General features: G+C 42.9%; 1 protein-coding gene across 1 annotated transcript in view; it reads left to right on the top strand.

The window, feature by feature from the left end:
- The first annotated feature begins 7,200 nt into the window (after positions 1-7,200).
- Positions 7,201-23,770, top strand: part of LOC129861849 (forkhead box protein P2-like) — a 55,954-nt gene continuing 39,384 nt past the window's right edge. Inside the window, exons 1-3 of the mRNA XM_055932988.1 lie at positions 7,201-7,206; positions 7,353-7,531; positions 21,579-21,681. Of these exons, the coding sequence (XP_055788963.1) occupies positions 7,201-7,206; positions 7,353-7,531; positions 21,579-21,681 (288 nt within the window). The remainder of the gene's footprint in view (positions 7,207-7,352; positions 7,532-21,578; positions 21,682-23,770) is intronic.

The raw sequence follows: 23,770 nt of genomic DNA, 5'->3' as shown, positions 1-23,770 counted from the left end.
ATCAATATCTTAGTTTAGCCGAATTGGTGATAGCACCTGATGGAGTAAGAAACTGTTGGAGTAAGAAAATGGTGTCATTTTGCTAACGTGTTTAGCTAATAGATTTACATATTGTGTCTTCCCTGTAAAACATTTAAAAAAATCTGAAATGGTGGTTTTATTCACAAGATCTGTGTCTTTCATTGGGTGTCTTGGACTTGTGATTTAATGATATTTAGATGCTACTATTTAATTGTGACGCTATGCTAGCGATGCTAATCAGTGTGGGGGGTGTGGGGGGGTGCTCCCGGATCCGGGTTAGGTACTCTGTAGAGGTTAAAACCTACCCAAATCAGAAACCATGGATACCACCGCATTTAACCTTGGCAATGTGACTGGGAATATGGTTGAATATAAACAGTGTAGTTATTCCCTCCGAAATTAAGGCACTCAAACAGGCAAATCTTCACTACAGAGATGAAGTGGAGTCAACGGCAAAGACGCGAGCCATTATGTGGCAGAGTCTACAGACAATCACGGATTACAAAGGGAAAACCAGGACACCAACGTCTTGCTCCCGGACAAGCTAAACATCTTCTTCACCTGATTCGAGGATAGCACAGTGCCACCGACACGGCCCGCTCCCAAGGACTGTGGGCTCTCGCTCTCCGCGTCCGACATTTAAAAGTGTTAATCCTGGCAAGACCGCCGGCCTAGATGGCATCCCTAGCCGTGTCCTCAGAGCATGCGCAGTCCAGCTGGCTGGAGTGTTTATGGACATATTCAATCTCTCCCTAACCCAGTCTGCTGTCACCACTTGCTTCAAGATGTCCACCGTTGTTCCTGTACCCAAGAGAGCAAAGGTAACTGAACTAAATGACTAGCGCCCCGTAGCACTCACTTCTGTCATCATAAAGTGCTTTGAGAGGCTAGTTAAGGATCATATCACCTCTACCTTGCCTGACACCCTAGACCCACTTAAATTAGCATACCGCCCCAATAGATCGAAAGACAATGCAATGACCATTGCACTGCACACTGCCCTATCCCATCTGGACTTGGGGCCCTGGGTCTGAACCCTGCCCTGTGCAACCGGGTCCTGGAATTCCTGACGGGCCACCCCCAGGTGTTGAAGGTAGGAAACAACACCTCCACTTTGCTGATCCTCAACACAGGGTGCCCCACAAGGGTGCTGCTCACCCCCTCCTGTACTCCCTGTTCACCCATGACTGTGTGACCACGCATGCCTCTAACTCAATCATCAAGTTCGCAGACAACACAACAGTTGTAGGCCTGATTACCAACAATGACGAGACAGGGGGTGAGGGCCCTGGCGGAGTGGTGCCAGGAAAATAGCCTCTCCCTCAACGTCAACAAAACAAAGAGACTGATCGTGGACTTCAGGAAAGAGCAGAGAGAGCACACCCCTATTCAAATCGACGGGACCGCAGTGGAGAAGGTGAAAAGCTTCATGTTACTGGTCCACCCATACAGACAGTGTGGTGAAGAAGTCGCAACAGCGCCTCTTCAACCTCAGGAGGCAGAAGAAATTTGACTTGGCCCCTAAGACCCTCACAAACTTTTACAGATGCACAATTGAGATCAATTGTATGATCGCCTGGTACGGCAACTGCACTGCCCAGAATCACAGGGCTCTCCAGAAGGTGGTGCGGTCTGCCCAACGCATCACTGGGGGCACATTGCCTGCACTCCAGGACATCTACAGCACTCGATGTCACAGGAAGGCCAAAAAGATCATCAAGGACATCAACCACCCGAGCCACGGCCTGTTCACACCGCTACCATCCAGAAGGCGAAGTCAGTATAGGTGCATCAAAGCTTGGACAGAGAAGCTGTTTTTCAGTCTCTATCTCAAGGCCATCAGACTGTCAGATAGTCATCACTAGCCGTTTACCTCCCAGTTACTCAACCTTGCACCTTAGAGGCTGCTGCCCTGTATACATAGACATTGAATCACTGGTCACTTTAATAATGGATCACTAGTAATTTTAATAATGTTTACATACTTTTTTTCATATGTATATACTGTATTTTAGTCAATGCCACACCAACGTTGCTAGTCCTAAAATGTATATATTTTTTAACTCCATTCTTTTACTTTTAGATTTGTGTGTATTGTTGTGAATTGTTAGATATTACTGCATGAGGAACACAAGCGTTTCACTACACCCGCAATAACATCTGCTAAATATGTGTATGTGACCAATTTGAGTTGATACTCATACTATAGAAACATACATTGTATTTTGCAAAGTTCTCTCTGTGTTAATCCTGTTGCCCAAATATAGCAGGTAACTTGTGTCTGTGTTGACGATGTTATTGAGTTCAGTTTAATATAAGCTTTGACCAATTTCACGTAACCTTAAGATGCTTGACTCACTACAGCTGCTTTTAAAGAACTTTCCAGTCGTTTGTGCTTTACATTCCGACTTCACATTCCAACTTGTACTTTTGAATGTCTATTGATTGGAAATATCAAATAATGTCTAGTAAAAAGAGCAATGTATGTAAAGCATGCATCTGTTTTAAGGTTAGTGTGTGTGTGTGTGGTGTAGTTCCTCTAGATGTCCACTATGTGTCAGCACAGTTTCAATATTTTTACACCAGGTTCAGAATGTCTTCATGTGTATCAATGTTCCTTTCAAGTCCAGTGATGTAAATTACTTAAGTAAAAAAAAAAAAAAAGTACGACTTTAGTAATTTTTTTGTGTATCTGTAATTTACTTTAGTATTTATATTTGACCAACTTTTACTCCACTACATTACGTTTAGATATACAGTGGGGAGAACAAGAATTTGATACACTGCCGATTTTGCAGGTTTTCCTACTTACAAAGCATGTAGAGGTCTGTCATTTTTATCATAGGTACACTTCAACTGTGAGAGACGGAATCTAAAACAAAAATCCAGAAAATCACATTGTATGATTATTAAGTGACATGATGACATAAGTATTTGATGAAACCAAGATTTAACTCCTTGGCCTGAATGCAACGCGTCATTTCTGGAGGAAACCTGGCACCCTCCCTACGGTGAAACATGATGGTGGCAGAATCTTTCAGAATTTTTAGCAGTAGGGACTGGGAGACTAGTCAGGATCGAGGGAAAGATGAATGGAGCAAAGTACTGGGTCGACGGTTCACCTTCCAACAGGACAACGAGAAAATGCAAGAGTGGCTTCTGGACAAGTCTCTGAATGTCCTTGAATGGCCCAGCCAGAGCCTGGACTTGAACCCAATCGGGGGGAAAAAAAGGGGAAAAAAACTGAATATAGCTGTGCAGCAACGCTCCCCATGAAACCTGACAGAGCTTGAGAGGATCTGCAGAGAAGAATGGGAGAAACTCCCCAAATACATGTGCCAAGCCTGTAGCGTCATACCCAAGAAGACAAAAGGCTGTAATCGCTGCCAAAGGTGATTCAACAAAGTCCTGAGTAAAGGGTCTGAATACTTATGTCAATGTGCTATTTTGTTTTTTTTGTTTGAGCAAATCTTGCGCAACTTGCTCAATTTCCACATTATTTCTTACAATATTTAGTTGAGGTTTAGGGTTAAGCGAATGATTTGTCCCAAATACAATGCGGATTGACTGACCTTCATGTCTTAAAAACTTCTTAGGGCTGCAATCCCGTTAACGGGATCGATATGACAACAGCCAGTGAAAGTGCAGGGTGCCAAATTCAAACAACAGAAATCTCATAATTAAAATTCCTCAAGCATACAAGTATTTCACACCATTTTAAAGATACACTTCTTGTTAATCCCACCACAGTGTCCGATTTCAAAAAGGCTTTACAGCGAAAGCACCACAAATGATTATGTTAGGTCACCGCCAAATCACAGAAAAACACAGCCATTTTTCCAGCCAAAGACATTTCTCCTGATATTTTGGAGGCATTTCTGAACATGGCGCCAATGTAAACTGAGGTTTTTGGATATAAATATGAACTTTATCGAACAAAAAATATATGTATTGTGTAACATGAAGTCCTATGAGTGTCATCTGATGAAGATCATCAAAGGTTAGTGATTCATTTTATCTCTATTTCAGATTTTTGTGACTCCAGAGAGCCACATCAAATAACAGAAATACTCATCATAAACTTTGATGAAAGATACATGTTTTACATAGAATTAAAGATAAACTTGTTCTTAATGCAACCGCTGTGTCAGATTTCAAAAAAGCTTTACGGAAAAAGCAAAAACCATGCAATAATCTGAGGTCGGCGCTCAGAGCCCAATCAAGCCATACAGGTACCAGCCATATTGTGCAGAACAGAACAGAAGTCCGAAATAAAATTATAAATATTCACTTACCTTTGATGATCTTCATCAGAATGCACTCCCAGGAATCCCAGTTAAACAATAACTAAAAGCAGACGAAATGTCAAAAAGTTCCGTAACAGTCAGTAGAAACATGTCAAACGATGTATTGAATCAATCTTTAGGATGTTTTTAACATATCTTCAATAATGTTCCAACCGGAGAATTCTTTTGTCTTCAGAAATACGATAAAACAGAGCTCGCTCTCACATGAACGTGCATGGTCAGCGCATGTTCAGCTCATGATAGACCTTACTCAATCCCCTCTCCTTCGGCCCCACTTCACAGTAGAAGCATCAGACACGGTTCTAAAGACTGTTGACATCTAGTGGAAGCCGTAGGAATTGCAAAATGACCCGTATCACATTGTGTATTCGATAGGCGATGAGTTGAAAACCTACAAACCTCAGATTTCCCAAATCCTGGTTGGATTTTTTTTCTCAGGTTTTTGCCTGCCATATGAATTCTGTGTTACTCACAGACATCATTCAAACCGTTTTAGAAACTTCAGAGTGTTTTCTATACAAATAGACTAATGATATGCATATATTAGCAACTGGAGACTGAGGAACAGGCAGCTTACTCTGGGCACCTCTGGGCACCTTTTCATCCAAGCTACTCAATACTGCCCCTGCAGCCATAAGAAGTTAAAGTAATGATGGACTGTTGCTTTTTTGAGCTGTTTTGCCATAATATGAACTTGGTATTTTACCAAATAGGGCTATCTTCTGTATACCAGCCCTTCCTTGTCACAACACAACTGATTGGCTCAAATGCATTAAGAAGGAAAGAAACATGGCACACCTGTTAATTGAATTGCATTCCAGGTGACTACCTGGAAACATACAGTCATTGACATACAGTCAATAACACAATAGAAAAATCTAAATACAGTGTGTGTAAATGTAGTAAGATTAGGGATGTAAGGCAATAAATAGACCATAGTGGCAAAAAAATTACAATTTAGCAATTAAACACTGGAGTGAAAGATGTGCAGAAGATGAATGTGCAAGTAGAGATACTGGGGTGCAAAGGAGCAAAAAAATAAAAAACAATATGGGGATATATGTCACTCCCTTTGGTTCCTTCCCCAGGCGTTATTGTTTCTGTTCCTGTGTCATGTCTGTGCGTTGTTCGTGTCTCTTATTTTGTAATATGTTGTGTTTTGTTATTAAAACACTCACTCCCTGAACTTGCTTCCCGACTCTCAGCGCACATCGTTACATTAGGTCATGTATCTTTGTTTCATATTGAATTGTTTTTTTTTTTAATGATTGTTTAGTCACATGATTTCTCAATTTGCAGTACGTTTGCCAATCGGTTGTACAGCCAGACCAATTTGACATGTCTTTTACCTTGTCCCGCTCAACCATACACTTTTTCAATTTCTCATCAGTCCATGGGGATTTAACCATTTTTACAGTAATTTTCTTAATGGATGCATGCTTATTAGTAAATGTGTCAAGTGCAGCATCTGGTTGCTCCTCATTACACACCAGCAAATATTCTTTACATCAACAACATAGGAATTGCTACGAAATACCTTGTATGACCTCTTATACGTTATATTAGGCCCAGCCTTTGGAACTTTGGTTTTCCGAGATATGGCTACTATATTGTGATCACTACACTCAAATGGATTTGGATACTGCTTTCAAACACATTTCTGCAGCATTAATAAAAATGTGATCAATACATGTTGATGATTTCCTTCCTGTGTTGTTTGTAACTGCCCTGGTAGGTTGATCGATAACCTGTACCAGGTTGCAGGCACCAGTTACAGTTTGAAGCTTTCTCTTGAGTGGGCAGCCTGAAGAAAGTCAGTCAATATTTAATCACCCGGAAAATATACCTCTCTATTGATACCACATACATTATCAAGCATTTCACATGTGTTATCCAGACACTGACTGTTAACACTTTGTGGTCTATAGCAGCTTCCCACCAGAATGGGCTTTAGGTGAGGCAGATTAACCTGTAGCCATATTTCTTCAATAGTATTTAACATGAGATCCTCTGACAGGAATGTGGTTCTGAATATAAACAGCTACACCTCCACCTTTGGCATTTCTGTATTTTCTGTAGATCTTATAACCATGTATTGCTACCAATATGAATGTCAGCTCTTACTAGTGAATTATTGATTTAGTGTACCTTGTTTCTTTAGCTACATATGTTAACATGGGACATTTTTAGCACTTTTCTGGAATGCTTGATTGCTAAGCCTGCCAGTAAAGGAAGAAAAACAGAGGGAGACATGTGTAGGTTATGTATGTTAGTGCAGGTTGAGCTGCATACAGTGGACTTCCTGCTAGGGCACACCACCTCAGTGCTAACGTTATGACTCTGGTTCATAGGCATATGATTAATGCATACAATAGCTGTAGGATCAGCAGAGGCATTTCAATGCGGGAAGAGGGACATCATTTAGATGACTTGCATTGTGTTTTCCAACTTCCTTGGATAATGAACATTTGCTGAAGCATTATGACAACTCAGCAACACAATGGTAGGAATTAAATGAGCTGGAAATGGGTCATTGATAAGTCATTGTCTCAACAAAGCCTTATAATGCTGTGAAAGGACCCAGAAACCAAAATTATTTTGGTGCATCCCATCCTCCTTATAATAGGGGCTTTGTTCCAGAAAATATCAAAATTGTGAATAAATGTTACACTCACAGAGCTGCAATAATCTCGTAGCCAGTTGTGGCGAGCTAAAAGTCTTCTGAACTGTTCAACGCCACGATTTGGGGAGGGCAGAGGGCAATATTATGTGGCATTTGTTGGTGTCAATTAGTGACCCAATCATTTCTTTATAATCCATCTTCAACTGTTCTGAGCTTCCCTTCATAATGTCATTCGACCCCACATGAACCATGACGGTATGAGCCACTGGTGGCTGATACATAGCCTCTGGAAGCAACCTGGTGATATTTTGAACTTTTGCCCCAGGAAAACACAAAGTCTTTGCCCATTGAACTCCCTATCGCAATAGCCGGAATGATCTGGCCTCTGCCGTGTCTCAAAGCTGATTGTGAGGACAGAGCCACAGATCTCACCTGAGGAGAGGGCTGCTAAGACGCCTGCTGCATGCAGACCACAGCAGCCAAAGGGACAGAGCTCTGATCCAGAGAGCACGGCCCAGCAGAGGGGGGCCGTGGTGGTCCAGGCTGTGCCCAGGCAGTTGATTGACAAGGACAGGGAGAGGTAGCTGGAGGGATATCCACAGCCATGGAGGGAACACCCAAGTCCCCAGCAGAAGACAGCTGGTACAGGGGCTCAAAGCGATTTGAAAGTCTTAAGTCCGGACGCAGGGAAAGAAGGCAGGCGTGCCGAGAACGATTCTTCTCCTTCTTTCTGGTTCCGACACGCATCCATTCACGCTCACCTGGAGTCGAACAATGAGCAGCCATTTTCTGGTTCAAAATAGTAGAAGGATGCAGTGTCAGAAATGTATCATAGTCCAGGAAGGTCCCATTATGATCCTCTTGGATGTTTTGACCGGAAGCATTTAAAGGTGCCGATAGTCTCATGTAATCCTTATTCAGTTCAAGGTGCATGGTCAAATGTTTTATTTCTTCATGAAGAGTAACAATCCTTTCTTTAGCTTGTTTGGGATAGGGGGCAGCATTTTCACTTTTGGATGAATTGCGTGCCCAGAGTGAACTGCCTCCTACTCAGCCCCAGATGCTAATATATGCATAGTATTTTTACTATTGGATAGAAAACACTCTGAAGTTTCTAAAAATGTTTGAATCATGTATGTGACTATAACAGAACTCATATGGCAGGCAAAACCTGAGAAAAAATTGCACACATTGCGCACCGCTCCCGAGCATACTACTCGCCAATGTCCAGTCTCTTGACAACAAGGTAGACGAAATCCGGGTAGCCTTCCAGAGAGACATCAGAGACTGTAACGTTCTTTGTTTCACGGAAACATGGTTCACTCGAGACACGCTATCGGAGTCGGTACAGCCAGATGGTTTCTTCACGCATCGCGCTGACAGAAACAAGCATCTTTCTGGTAAGAAGAAGGGCGGGGGTGTATGCCTTATGATTAACGAGGCGTGGTGTGATCATAACAACATACAGGAACTCAAGTCCTTCTGTTCACCTGACTTAGAATTCCTCACAATCAAATGCCGACCGCATTATCTACCTAGAGAATTCTCTTCGATTATATTCAAAGCAGTATATATCCCCCCCAAGCAGACACATCAATGGCCCTGAATGAACTTCATTTGACTCTATGTAAACTGGAAACCACATATCCTGAGGCTGCATTTATTGTAGCTGGGGATTTTAACAAGGCTAATCTGAAAACAAGGCTCCCTAAATTCTATCAGCATATCGATTGTGCAACCAGGGCTAGCAAAACCCTAGATCATTATTCTAACTTCCGCAATGCATATAAGGCCCTCCCCCACCCTCCTTTCGGAAAAGCTGACCACGACTCCATTTTGTTGCTCCCAGCCTATAAACAGAAACTAAAACAGGAAGCTCCCGCGCTCAGGTCTATTCAACGCTGGTCCGACCAATCGGATTCCACGCTTCAAGATTGCTTCGATCACGTGGACTGGGAAATGTTCCGCATTGCGGCGAACAACAACATTGATGTATACACTGATTCGGTGAGCGGGTTTATTCGCAAGTGCATCAACGATGTCGTACCCACAGTGTCTATTAAAACATTCCCAAACCTGAAACCGCGGATGGAAGGCAGCATTCGCATAAAACTGAGAGCGAGAACCACTGCTTTTAAACAGGGCAAGGTGACCGGAAACATGACCGAATACAAACAGTGTAGCTATTCCCTCCGCAAGGCAATCAAACAAGCTAGGCGGCAGTATAGAGACAAAGTAGAGTCACAATTCAAAGGCTCAGAAACGAGAGGTATGTGGCAGGGTCTACAGTCAATCATGGACTAAAAAAAGGAAAACCAGCCCAGTCGCGGACCAGGATGTCTTGCCCCCAGACAGACTAAACAACTTCTTTGCTCGCTTTGAGGACAACACAGTGCCACTGACACGGCCAATCAAAACCAGCGGGCTCTCCTTCACTGCAGCCGACGTGAGCAAAACATTTATACGTGTCAACCTTCGCAAGGATGCAGGCCCAAACGGCATCCCCAGCCGCGTCCTCAGAGCATGCGCAGACCAGCTGGCTGGTGTGTTTACGGACATATTCAATCAATCCTTATCCCAGTCTGCTGTTCCCACATGCTTGAAGAGGGCCACCACTATTCCCAAGAAAGTTAAGGTAACTGAGCTAAATGACTACCACCCCGTAGCACTCACTTCCATCATCATGTAGTGCTTTGAGAGACTAGTCAAGGACTATATCACCTCCACCCTACCTGACACCCTAGACCCACTCCAATTTGCTTACCACCCCAATAGGTCCACAGATGACGCAATCGCAATCACACTGCACACTGCCCTAACCCATCTGGACAAGAGGAATACCTATGTGAGAATGCTGTTCATCGACTACAGCTCAACATTTAACACCATAGTACCCTCCAAACTCGTCATCTGGACTTCCTGACAGGCCGCCCCCAGGTGGTGAGGGTAGGTAACAACATCTCCACCCCGCTGATCCTCAACACTGGGGCCCCACAAGGGTGCGTTCTCAGCCCTCTCCTGTACTCCCTGTTCACCCATGACTGCATGGCCATGCACGCCTCCAACTCAATCATCAAGTTGAGTAGGGGTGTTAACCCCGGTGTCCTGGCTAAATTCCCAATCTGGCCCTCAAACCATCATGGTCACCTAATAATCCCCAGTTTACAATTGACTCATTCATCCCCCTCCTCTCCCCTGTAACTATTCCCCAGGTCGTTGCTGCAAATGAGAACGTGTTCTCAGTCAACTTACCTGGTAAAATAACGGTAAAATAAAAAATAAAATAAAAAAAGTTTGCGGACGACACTACAGTGGTAGGCTTGATTACCAACAACAACAAGACGGCCTACAGGGAGGAGGTGAGGGCCCTCGGAGTGTGGTGTCAGGAAAAAAAACTCACACTCAACGTCAACAAAACAAAGGAGATGATCGTGGACTTCAGGAAACAGCAGAGGGAGCACCCCCCTATCCACATCGACGGGACAGTAGTAGAGGAACCTCAGGAGGCTGAAGAAATTCGGCTTGTCACCAAAAACACTCACAAACTTTTACAGATGCACAATCGAGAGCATCCTGTCGAGCTGTATCACCGCCTGGTACGGCAACTGCTCCGCCCATAACCGTAAGGCTCTCCAGAGGGTAGTGAGGTCTGCACAACGCATCACCAGGGGAAAACTACCTGCCCTCCAAGACACCTACATCACCCGATGTCACAGGAAGGCCAAAAAGATCATCAAGGACAACAATCACCCGAGCCTCTGCCTGTTCACCCCGCTATCATCCAGAAGGCGAGGTCAGTACAGGCGCATCAAAGCAGGGACCGAGAGACTGAAAAACAGCTTCTATCGCAAGGCCATCAGACTGTTAAACAGCCATCACAATCTAGAAGAAAAAGAAACGCACACCTATTTAGGCGAGGTGCTGGCTAGCGGAGAGAAAACTTGAAAATAAAGGAGAGACGCCCACTCTAGGAGCTCAGATGCAAAAATGTAATTACCAACGTTTCGACAGCCAAGCTGTCTTCATCAGGGTATAATCACAAACACTGCGGGATGACTCGTTTATATAGTGTCAAAAGACACACATGTGTTGTATGGCCTTGAAGCTCGTCTGGAGGTTAGTTAACACAGTGTCCAAGGAAGGGCCAGAAGTATACAGAATGGTGTCGTCTGTGTAGAGGTGTATCAGAGAATCACCAGCATCAAGAGCGACATCATTGATGTATACAGAGAAAAGTGTCCGCCCATGAACTGAACCCTGTGGCACCCCCATAGAGACTGCTAGAGGTCAGGACAACAGGCCCTCAGATTTGACACACTAAACTTTGTCTGAGAAGTAGTTGGTGAACCAGGCAAGGCAGTCATTTGAGAAACCAAGGCTGTTGAGTCTGCCGATAAGAATGCGGTGATTGACAGAGTCGAAAGCCGGTCGATGAATACTGCTGCACAGTATTGTCTTTTATCGATGGCGGTTATGATATCGTTTAGGACCTTGAGCGTGATTGAGGTGAATCCTTGACCAGCTCGGAAACCAGATTGCATAGCGGAGAAGGTGCGGTGGGATTCGAAATTATCTGTTTGTTAACTTGGATTTCGAAGACTTTAGAAAGGCAAGGTATGATAGATATACTGTAGGTCTGTAGCAGTTTGGGTCTAGTGTGTCTCCCCCTTTGAAGAGGGGGATGACCGCGGCAGCTTTCCAATCTTTGGGGATCTCAGACGATACGAAAGAGAGGTTGAATAAGCTAGTAATAGGGGTTGCAACAATATCGGCTGATCATTTTAGAAAGAGAAGGTCCAGATTGTCTGGCACAGCTAATTTGTAGGGATCCAGATTTTACAGTTCTTTCAGAACATCAGCTGTCTGGATTTGGGTGAAGGAGAAGCGGGGTGGGGGGGGGGGGGTTGGGCAAGTTGTTGCCGGGGGTGCTGAGATGTTGGCCAGGGTAAGGGTAGCCAGGTGGAAAGAATGGCCAGCCGTGGAAAAAATGCTTATTGAAATGATTGATTATCGTAGATTTGTCGGTGGTGACAGTGTTTCCTATCCTCAGCGCAGTGGGCAGCTGGGCAGAGGTGCTCTTATTCTCCATGGACTTTACAGTGTCCCAAAACCTTTTGGAACCAGTGCTACAGGAAGCAAATTTCTGTTTGAAAAAGCTAGCCTTAGCTTTCCTAACTGACTGAGTATATTGGTTCCTGACTTCCCTGAAAAGTTGCATATTGCGGGGGCTATTCGATGCTAATGCCACAGGATGTTTTTGTGCTGGTCAAGGGCAGTCAAACCTGGGGTGAACCAAGGGCTATATCTGTTCTTAGATCTACATTTTTTGAATGGGGCATGCTTATTTAAGATTGCGAGGAAAACACTTTTGAAGAGCAACCAGGCATCCTTTACTGACGGGATGAAGTGAATTTTTAGATAAAACGTATCAGTGCTCATCGGCCATTGGACATAAATATTACAGAACAAGTTGGAAAACGCAAATTCAACAATGAGTGGTTTGGAAGGAATTAGTGGCTAACTGCAAGGCAATCACTAGTCTGCTATTCAGTGGTGTGGCTGTGTAGTCCCAAGTATGGGTTTAAGGGTCTATTTTACAAGTTTAAAATGTTAATAAATCAACATTGGCTATGCTGTCAATCCAGCATTATTTCTGCCACTCTCAAAACAACTGTTAACTCCGAACTGGGAAATCTGACTTCAGTGAGTTCAAGACAACTGGGAACTCTGGAAAAAAATGAGCTCCGACTGGGAAAATAAGTTTTGAACGGTCATCCAACTCGGAATTGTAAGTCGGGAACTCTTTCCTCTTTCTATAATTACGACCTGAGGATCACTGATGTCATCATGATTTGACCTTGTTTTTGTCAGTCCCCAGTTGTCTTGAAAGTGTCATAAATCCAGAGAATGCCAGACTTTGATGACAAAGTTTGATGACAAAATTTGCCCACGAAGGACCGCCACGCCACCTTCCTGTTCAATTGATCACAGCACAACAAGGTGAGTCCAAAAATGTATTGAATGCTGCTGCATAAATTATGTAATGTGCCAGCTAAGTTTACTGAAGCTAAGAAACTAATACTAAGTGTACTAAGTGTATGTTGTGTAGTAAACTGAAATACCTTTCATTGTCTGCTCATATGCCCCCTTTATTTATCCTACGGTTCTGACTTTGTGTACAGGGAGAATACTGTAAGAACGGTCCATGTTCTGAATGATGTCGCTGTACATTTCAAAAGTTCTGTGCAAATAGTTATATTGACGACGTCCGTCCTAGCTCGCTCATTAATGTCTTAATCGAAATTACGGATTGCCTCTTATGCGCTTGTCATCCCCTTATGCCATAGTTTGTACATCTCAATTGTCAGTAGAAACCACATTTGCTTAAGCAAGTCAGCCATATCAGCTGTTTTTTTTTAGAAGGCAGAAAATTATTCTGAATGAACTGTTTCGCTGCCAGACAAGGCTCCGCTGATAGCCAGGTGTAGTAGTGGTAAGGTTTTGGGACTGCATTTGGGACTGCTTTTGGGACAGCTTTATGTAGGCCCTAACAGTTTGTGGGCACCGTCATAGTGCCATGAATGTATTGTTTTGTGTTGTGTTGTGTTGTGCTTTGCTGGCATGCATCCCCCAATTTTTGGGATAATTTGCCCCACCAAGATTTCATGCTAAAATCGCCACAGATGTTTAGAAATTATAACTGATCGCATGGTGCAAGAGTGACTGCAATTCATTGATTATTGAATGTTGTGATGGACACAGCTTTGTGGAATCAAAACATACACAGCCTCTGCTCAACAAACTCGAACTTTAGAACAAATCCTTTGGGGGGGGGCTGTAGTTTGCAACAACTGTGCTTATCATCTTGCCTGGCTACCCAGACTCCTTGTTCCGGCCAAACGCTACGCCCACGGACATTAGTTTCATATGCAGAGAACAACAGAGCAGTGGAAGAATTGTGTGAGAAGTCAGGCTACTTACTAATCACTCTCATGGCAGTCAAGCAATGCATTCCGCCAAGAGTCGTTCACAATCTAGTCCGATTGTGGCCACAACTAGACCTTGTTTCAAATGTATCAAGAAATATTGTTATTTGTATGCCTAGCACTGAAAAAAAGTACATGGTTTAAAGCACACGTTTATAAGTCTCAGTCACGATTGAAACAGTTGAAGTCGGAAGTTGACATACACTTAAGTTGGAGTCATTAAAAGTCGTTTTTCAACCACTCCACAAATTTCTTGTTAACAATCTATTTTTTGGGCAAGTCGGTTAGGACATGTACTTTGTGCATGACAAAAGTAATTTTTCCAACAATTGTTTACAGACAGATTATTTCACTTATAATTCACTGTATCACAATTCCAGTGTGTCCGAAGTTTACATACACTAAGTTGACTGTGCCTTTTAAACAGCTTGGAAAATTCCAGAAAATGATGTCATGGCTTTAGAAGCTTCTGATAGGCTAATTGACATAATTTGAGTTAATTGGAAGTGTACCTGTGGATGTATTTCAAGGGCTACTTTCAAACTCAGTGACTCTTTGCTTGACATCATGGGAAAATCAAAAGAAATCAGCCAAGACCTCAGTAAATTTCCAAACACCTGAAGGTACCACGTTCATCTGTACAAACAATAGTACGCAAGTATTAACACCATGGGACCAAGCAGCCATCATACTGCTCAGGAAGGCGACGCGTTCTGTCTCCTAGAGATTAATGTATTTTGGTGCGAAAAGTGCAAATCAATCCCAGAACAACAGCAAAGGACCTTGTGAAGATGCTGGAGGAAACAGGTACAAAAGTATCTATTTCCAGCCTCCCGGGTGGCACAGTGGTCTAGGGCACTGCATCGCAGGGCTAGCTGCACCACCAGAGTCTCTTGGTTTCGCGCCCAGGCTCTGTCGCAGGCGGCCGCGACCGGGAGGTCCGTGGGGCGACGCACAATGGTTAGCGTCGTCCGGGTTAGGGAGGGTTTGGCCGGTAGGGATATCCTTGTAACATCGCGCTCCAGCGACTCCTGTGGCGGGCCGGGCGCAGTGCGCGCTAACCAAGGGGGCCAGGTACACGGTGTTTCCTCCGACACATTGGTGCGGCTGGCTTCCGGGTTGGAGGCGCACTTTGATAAGAAGCAGTGCGGCTTGGTTGGGTTGTGCTTCGGAGGACGCATGGCTTTCGACCTTCGTCTCTCCCGAGCCCGTACGGGAGTTGTAGCGATGAGACAAGATAATAATTACTAGCGCTTGGATACCACGAAAATTGGGGAGAAAATGGGATAACATTTTTAAAAATAAAAAAATAAAAAGTATCCATTTCCACATTAAAACGAGTCCTATATCAACATATCCTGGAAGGCCGCTCAGCAAGGAAGAAGCCAATGCTCCAAAACCGCCATAAAAAAGCCAGACTACGGTTTGCAACTGCACATGGGGACAAAGATCGTACTTTTTGGAGAAATGTCATCTGGTCTGATGAAACAAAAATATAACTGTTTGGCCATATTGACTATCGTTATGTTTGGAGGAAAAAAGGGGAGGCTTGCAAGCCGAAGAACACTATCCCAACCGTGTAGCACGGGGTGGCAGCATCATGTTGTGGGGGTGCTTTGCTGCAGGAGGGACTGGTGCATTTCACAAAATAGATGGCATCATGAGGGAAGAAAAATGATGTGATATATTGAAGAAAGATCTCAAGATATCAGTCAGGAGCTTGGTCGCAAATGGGTCTTCAAAATGGACAATGACCCCAAGCATACTTCCAAAGTTGTGGCAAAATGGCTTAAGGACAACAAAGTCAAGGTATTGGAGTGGCCATCACAAAGCCCTGACCTCAGTCCTATAGAAAATGTGTGGGCAGAACTGAAAAAGCGTGTGCGAGCAAGGAGGCCTACTAACCTGACTCAGTTACACCAGCTTTGTCAGGAGGAATGGGCCAAAATTCACCCAACTTATTGTGGGAACCTTGTGAAATGTTTGACCCAAGTTAAACATTTTAAAGGCAATGGTACCGAATACTAATTGAGTGTATGTAAACTTCTGACCCATTAGGAAAAAAAGAAATAAAGGCTGAAATAAATCGTTCGCTCTACTGTTATTCTGACATTTTACATTCTTAAAATAAAGTGGTGATCCTAACTGACCTAAGACAGGGAATTTTTACTAAGATTAAATGTCAGGAATAGTGAAAAACTGAGTTTGTATTTGGGTAAGGTGTATGTTAACTTCCGACTTCAACTGTAACTACACTAAGACCTCTATGTGAACGAGAGGCTAGTGGAATCATGACTCTTTAGAGTTTAGGCATTAATGACTCAAATGAATGAAATTAGTCAAAAGATGTCAGTAAAAAGAGTAAAACTTCCCATCACCAATAAGTATACTTTTTTTTAATGATATGACAAATGATCTTCGAGGCACTACTTCTGGAGAGGATTTAACATCAAAACCCTTCTACTACAGAGGGAAGCATACAGAATCTCTAAAAATGCTGATCCCTGGTGGTCTGAATATTGACTTTGGCCTCAGACCCGTTTTATGAATATCTGCTGAATGAACATCATAAAAAGGTCAAATTTAAGCATCAGCCAATTAAAATCGTTGACTTAGTGTCATGTGAAAGAATGCTACATTGTAGCTGGTAACATCAGATGACCTGGCACATGTTAGTCCTATGGTAACTTCACCAGGTGGCAGTGATTATTTCCTGCAATAAATACTTCATCAGCCTATCAAAGGTTTTCCTCCACAAACAATAGCATTTCTCAAAAGAGGTTAACTCGGCCGCCAGAGGGATACGTGTAAACATCCAAATTCAATAGGCTTTGATAGGCTGATGAGAAACGTTTTCTAATGTTTGCAATTATGGCCCCATAATGTTCCCTATGTTGATTATGCTTATTTTGCATTATGTTCGAACTAAAAGATTAAACAAAATTAAATGGAAAAAAAATCATCAAATATGAAATGAAATAAAACAATAATGATGAATTATGTTAAAATGATATACAATATCTAATCATGTTGCAATATGATTACGAAAATAATATCCCCATATATTCAACATGCTGTTAATTATTATTTTCAACCTTCATCACCCTAATTACTATGACACACCCCTCACTGTGATCATTGGTTGCACTAATTGCACTTTTTGTCAACGTAACCTGGTTCAAGCATTCGTGATATTACCCTGAAGAAGGCATGCGATGCCGAAACGCTGGTGCTTATACACAGTGTGCGCCTTTCTGTCACGCCCTGACCATAGAGAGCTTTTAATTGACGCTTTCATTATTTTTATTTCCTTTAGTTTACTCTCCAATAGTCAGCAGCTCTACTAACTTTTTGGGTGGTGTGCACCAGCTCACACTTTTTAGTAGACTTAATTGAAACTGACAATAAATATTTATTTGAGTTGTAGTTCTTAAACATAGACTAGAAATCATGCAGCTGACGCTATAGGCCATTAGACTAGAAAACATGTAGCTATAATGGCCTATAGCATCAGCTGCATGTTTTCTAGTCTAATGGCCTATAGAATTGTAGCCATTTCAACGTGGGGACTCCATTTTGGCATTCTCTGACTTACTGTACATTTTGTAAGAAGTGGTTTTATACTCTATGGAAAAAGGGGCAATTCCATGACGCCTGATGTCTAACCTCACGGGGGCGTGGCCACTGACAAGTTAAACTTTATATGAAAATCTTTCTCACACGACTGGTCTGTGTGGGTGTTGTTTTTTCTCGCTGGAATGATCTGAATCTAGGTTTATAGGGACTCTCCGCAACTATATTCAATGTGCGGGACAAAATTTAGACTATGATTAAGAAGTTGGAGCTCTTCTCTGTCTGCATTAACAAGGACAGCACACAGGTCTTTTCATCATTGTATGTTTTTAGTGTGCAAATGAACTCAGGCTTACGGACATTGTCAAATGTGATATAGCAAAGCACCTGAGTGAGTTGGGTGCGCAATTACAGAGCTTCTTTCCCGAAACAGATGACACAAACAACTGGATTCATTATCCCTTTCATGCCCTGCCTCCAGTCCACTTACTGATATCTGAACAAGAGAGCCTCATCGACATTGCAACAAGCAGTTCTGTGAAAATGTTATTTAATCAGAAGCCACTGACGGATTTCTGAATTGGGCTGCGCTCAGAGTATCCTACCCTTGGCAAATTGCGCTGTTAAGACACTGATGCCCTTTGCAACCAAGTACCTATGTGAGAGTGGATTCTCAGCACTCACTAGAATGAAAACTAAATACAGACACAGACTGTGTGTGGAAAATGAATAAAGATTGAGACTCTCTCCTATACTACCCAACATTGCAGAGTTATGTGGATCCTTTCAAGCACATCCTTCTCATTAACCTGTGGTGAGTTATTCACAATTTGTTACCTGGTCCTATATGAGCTCTTTGTCACTTCCCACAAGCCGGGTTGTGACAAAAACTCGCACTCATGTTTATGTTTAATAAATATATTGTATAGTGTGTGTGGCAGGCGTACAATGATGGCAAAAAACAACATTTGAGAGTGTGCTGACCCTGGTGCTAGAGGAGATATGCAGCTGGAGGTTGAATGTTTGAAGGGGTACGGGACTATAAAAGTTTGGGAACCACTGATATAGGCGATATCGACCATAGTCAATAACCGGAATAAATGGTGACTGAATTATTTCGTTTTTGCTGTTCTCGAAATAGCATTTTAGAGTTTTTAAATTGTTTAAATGAGCTTAAACTTTCTTAATTAACATTCTTTAACCGAACTTCACTAAAACTCAGACCCTGGTTACAGCCCTGAGGGCACCATCCAAAGTACATATGCTTAAATCATCAGATACATTTTTACATTATTTAGAAAATAACATATACTTGGTTTTACCTAAATTATTAAATATATTATAACATTTTGAATAGGCGACATGCAAATGCGTTTAAATGCTGCTTTTGTTTACCACTTGTCCCTGTGTTACAGTGCAATCACAGGCATTTCCATTTGTTTTTAATTAGCAGTGCATAATGCCATCATCCTCAGATGGAGCCTGAGCTAAGTGTTGCACAAACACTACTGCAAATAGTTGTTTGACAAATGCTATGACAGCTGGGCTGCAGACTTTTGTTTTTGTTCTTCACGCTGCTATCTATCAATGGCATTTCATTTTCTTTTTGAAGCATGATACCACTCTAAGATATTTTAAAGATACAGTGCCTGTCACGCCCTGACCTTAGAGAGCCTTATTATTCCTCTATTTGGTTAGGTCAGGGTGTGATTTGGGTGGGCATTCTGGTTTTTCTATTTCTATGTTGGCCGGGTATGGTTTCCAATCAGAGGCAGCTGTCTATCGTTGTCTCTGATTGGGGATCATACTTAGGCAGCCTTTTTTCCACCTTTAGTTTGTGGGATCTTGTTTTTGGATAGTTGCTGTGTTAGCGCTACAAAACTTTACGTGTCGTTGATTCTTTCTTGTTTTTGGTGTTCATTTAATTCATTTATGATGTACGCCTACCACGCTGCACCTTGGTGCAATCCATATCTAAACGAACGTGACAGTGCCAAGGAAAAGTCTGCACAGTTGTTACATTTTGCTGCCTTAAAATTAAATCTAAAAAGATATTGCATTACATTTTCTTCCTTCAAATCTCCACAAACTTCTCCACATTTTCAAAGTGAAAGAAAAAGTACATAACATTTTCTAAATTAATAAAAAATCTAAAACAGATGTTGCATTTGTCTTCACACCTCAGAGTGAATACCTGGTGGAAGTACCTTTGGCAGCAATTACAGGTGTAAATCATTTTGAATAAGATTCTACCAACTCTGCACAACTCTTAAGGTAAGATACACTGCTCAAAAAAATTAAGGGAACACTAAAATAACACATCCTAGATCTGAATGAATGAAATATTCTTATTAAATACTTTTTTCTTTACATAGTTGAATGTGCTGACAACAGAATCACACAAAAATGATCAATGGAAATCAAATTTATCAACCCATGGAGGTCTGGATTTGGAGTCACACTCAAAATTTAAGTGGAAAACCACACTACAGGCTGATCCAACTTTGATGCAATGTCCTTAAAACAAGTCCAAATGAGGCTCAGCATTGTGTGTGGCCTCCACGTGCCTGTATGACCTCCCTACAACGCCTGGGCATGCTCCTGATGAGGTGGCGGATGGTCTCCTGAGGGATCTCCTCCCAGACCTGGACTAAAGCATCCATCAACTCCTGGACATGTGGTTCAACGTGGCGTTGGTGGATGGAGCGAGACATGATGTCCCAGATGTGCTCAATTGGATTCAGGTCTGGGGAACGGGCGGGCCAGTCCATAGCATCAATGCCTTCCTCTTGCAGGAACTGCTGACACACTCCAGCCACATGAGGTCTAGCATTGTCTTGCATTAGGAGGAACCCAGGGCCAACCGCACCAGCATATGGTCTCATATGGTCTCATATCATATAAGGGGTCTGAGGATCTCATCTCGGTACCTAATGGCAGTCAGGCTACCTCTGGCGAGCACATGGAGGGCTGTGCGGCCCCCCAAAGAAATGCCACCCCACACCATGACTGACCCACCGCCAAACCAGTCATGCTGGAGGATGTTGCAGGCAGCAGAACGTTCTCCACGGCGTCTCCAGACTCTGTCACGTCTGTCACATGTGCTCAGTGTGAACCTGCTTTCATCTGTGAAGAGCACAGGGCGCCAGTGGCGAATTTGCCAATCTTGGTGTTCTCTGGCAAATGCCAAATGTCCTGCACTGTGTTGGGCTGTAAGCACAACCCCCACCTGTGGACGTCGGGCCCTCATACCACCCTCATGGAGTCTGTTTCTGACAATTTGAGCAGACACATGCACATTTGTGGCCTGCTGGAGGTCATTTTGCAGGGCTCTGGCAGTGCTCCTCCTGCTCCTTCTTGCACAAAGGCGGAGGTAGCGGTCCTGCTGCTGGGTTGTTGCCCTCCTACGGCCTCCTCCACGTCTCCTGATGTACTGGCCTGTCTCCTGGTAGCGCCTCCATGCTCTGGACACTACGCTGACACAGCAGACACAGCAAACCTTCTTGCCACAGCTCGCGTTGATGTGCCATCCTGGATGAGCTGCACTACCTGAGCCACTTGTGTGGTTTGTAGACTCCGTCTCATGCTACCACTAGAGTGAAAGCACCGCCAGCATTCAAAAGTGACCAAAACATCAGCCAGGAAGCATAGGAACTGAGAAGTGGTCTGTGGTCACCACCTGCAGAACCACTCCTTTATTGGGGGTGTCTTGCTAATTGCCTATAATTTCCACATATTGTCTATTCCATTTGCACAACAACATGTGAAATATATTGTCAATCAGTGTTGCTTCCTAAGTGGACAGTTTGATTTCACAGAAGTGTGATTGACTTGGAGTTACATTGTGCTGTTTAAGTGTTCCCTTTATTTTTTTTGAGCAGTGTATATTCATTGATATTGTCAAAACTGCTCATGCTCAGTACATTTATTTGGAAATCATAAATGGACATCAATATTCAAACCGTGTCTGATTTTCAAGCAGATTTAACTTCAGGACTGAGACTGGACCCACCTGGAACACTCAACACCTCTTGTAAAGCCATTCTGGCGTGTCTTTGGCATTAAAAGGTGTGCAACTGTCACGCTGAGAAATGGTATCCTATTCCAAGTGTCACGCCTGCTCCCACTCTTCCCCCCTGGTGCTCGAGGGCACCAGGCTCCCCAGCATTACGTACTCCTGCCACCATCATTATGCACACCTGCCTTCCCCGGCACACGCATCAGCGATTATTGGACTCACCTGCACCCAATTAGCTCTGTCATTACCTCCCCTATAGCTGTTTGTTCCCCGCTTCAGAATTGATTGTCATATGTCCTTGTATACCCATGTGCTGACGCTGTTCCTGTCTTGTTTCAATCAAATCTTTGACTCTCCATACCTGCTTCTCTACTCCAGCGTCGGTCCTTACGCCCAATGTTAGGTATTCAGAAGACTGAGACAGGTTTCCCTCTAACTTTTTACCTCAGCTTTGCTCCTTTCATATTTCTTTTGATCCTGACAAACTCCCCAGCCCCTGCCGGTGACAAGCATACCCAAACATGATCCTGCTTCCACAATTCTTGAAATTACCCATCACTTCAAACCACAACTGCCATTCCCTCCATGTCTCCATCCACTGCAACTCCTCCCCCTCCAACTCCTCCTCCCCAGATAAACACTCAACTCGTTCCATCCTATTATCCTCTCTCATTCTCTCAATGACTGCAGGTCTTGGAAAGCCCAACACTGTTATGCTTGAACTTCTCAGTCTAGATGGTAAGTTTTTTTCTATTTAGTCATCTAAATAACTCACAATTATTCTAAGCTATCTGAAATGTACATTGAGTTAAATTATTTGAAATATGCAGATAATGTATATATTTTTTTCGTGGGTGGGATTGGGAGTAGAGGTTAGCACGGGTGAAAATTAATTCCTGTTGCTGTCTTTTCCTGTAAAAAAATGTCCTGAACCAGCAACAGTTCTATTACCACGGAACTTTCCTGTCCCTTCTGATAAAAATCACACCCGTCCCATGCAAAATTCTATGTGCAGAAATATGTAGGCTATTGCTTGTGTTTAGGAAGTATTGAACATCATTTCAGTAATGCAATATGGTTGTCTTACCTATCTTAGTTAAATGCACTGACTGTAGTCAAAGAGCATGTTTTAAATCACTCCTGGCTTCGGGCTAATTTCTATGTGCAGAAATATGTAAGCTATTGCTTGTGTTTAGGAAGTATTGAACATCATTTCAGTAATGCAATATGGTTGTCTTACCTATCTTAGTTAAATGCACTGACTGTAGTCAAAGAGCATGTTTTAAATCACTCCTGGCTTCGGGCTAATTTCTATGTGCAGAAATATGTAGGCTATTATGTATTTTTAGGAAGTATTGAAAATAATTTCATTAATGCAATATGGTTGTCTTACCTATCTTAGTTAAATGCACTGACTGTAGTCAGTCTGGATGAGTATCTTTTAAATGACCAAAATGTAGATGATTAAGGCTTGATGATGAGGACAGAGATCCTAGTAGGATGGTCTGCTCAGCATATAAAACCCTAGCCTACAGCTGAGCACTGCACAAATATGAACACTTAGGCTACAACACTTACAACAAGAACATTGACATTTACAACAGCAGTACTGCATCAGTCAATCTGTGTTATTTATCTCTTTACTTCAGATGCCACAGGTTTAATTAAATAGCAAATAATTGGGTAAAGTTTTTGGGAGTAGAGCAGCTAAGCGCGTCAGGCCGCTTGTCCCGCTCTCCGATTGGTAGCCTAGCCTATTTGGTTAAACCACAGCCATGTACTCGGTCAAAGACAACTCTATCAAATACAGCTAAAACATCGCTCTTTCCTTGGTTCTAATGTTAATGTTAGTGATGAGTCCTTGGCTGCAACTAGATGATGCATTTCCTCTCTTGAGTGCTTCTTTATTCACAGACATAGCCTACATTGGCATCTGAGGTAAAGTAGTGACTGGCTCCAACTGCAAGGTGCGAGAGTGAGTCGAAGGGGATCATTTATTTTTTATCGATTTTTATTTTTTATGAAATGCCCCTTGTCGATCCTGTCCCATCTCGAGCTTGACTAGAACTTTAGTCCCATTTCTGCCAGAATCCCACAGGGATAGCCAGTAGCCATGTTCACGCATCAACCTCTAATTGGGAGATCCGCAACAGGTAACCCTCATTGACTCTTGTTTCAACCCACGTCTTTGCTAGAGGCATACTGTAGGCCAAATGTTTCAGTTCTAGACAATCTTGTGCCT

This window comes from Salvelinus fontinalis, chromosome 9, assembly GCF_029448725.1.
Source record: "Salvelinus fontinalis isolate EN_2023a chromosome 9, ASM2944872v1, whole genome shotgun sequence".
Taxonomy (NCBI): domain Eukaryota; kingdom Metazoa; phylum Chordata; class Actinopteri; order Salmoniformes; family Salmonidae; genus Salvelinus; species Salvelinus fontinalis.
This window is presented reverse-complemented; position numbering and strand designations above follow the sequence as displayed.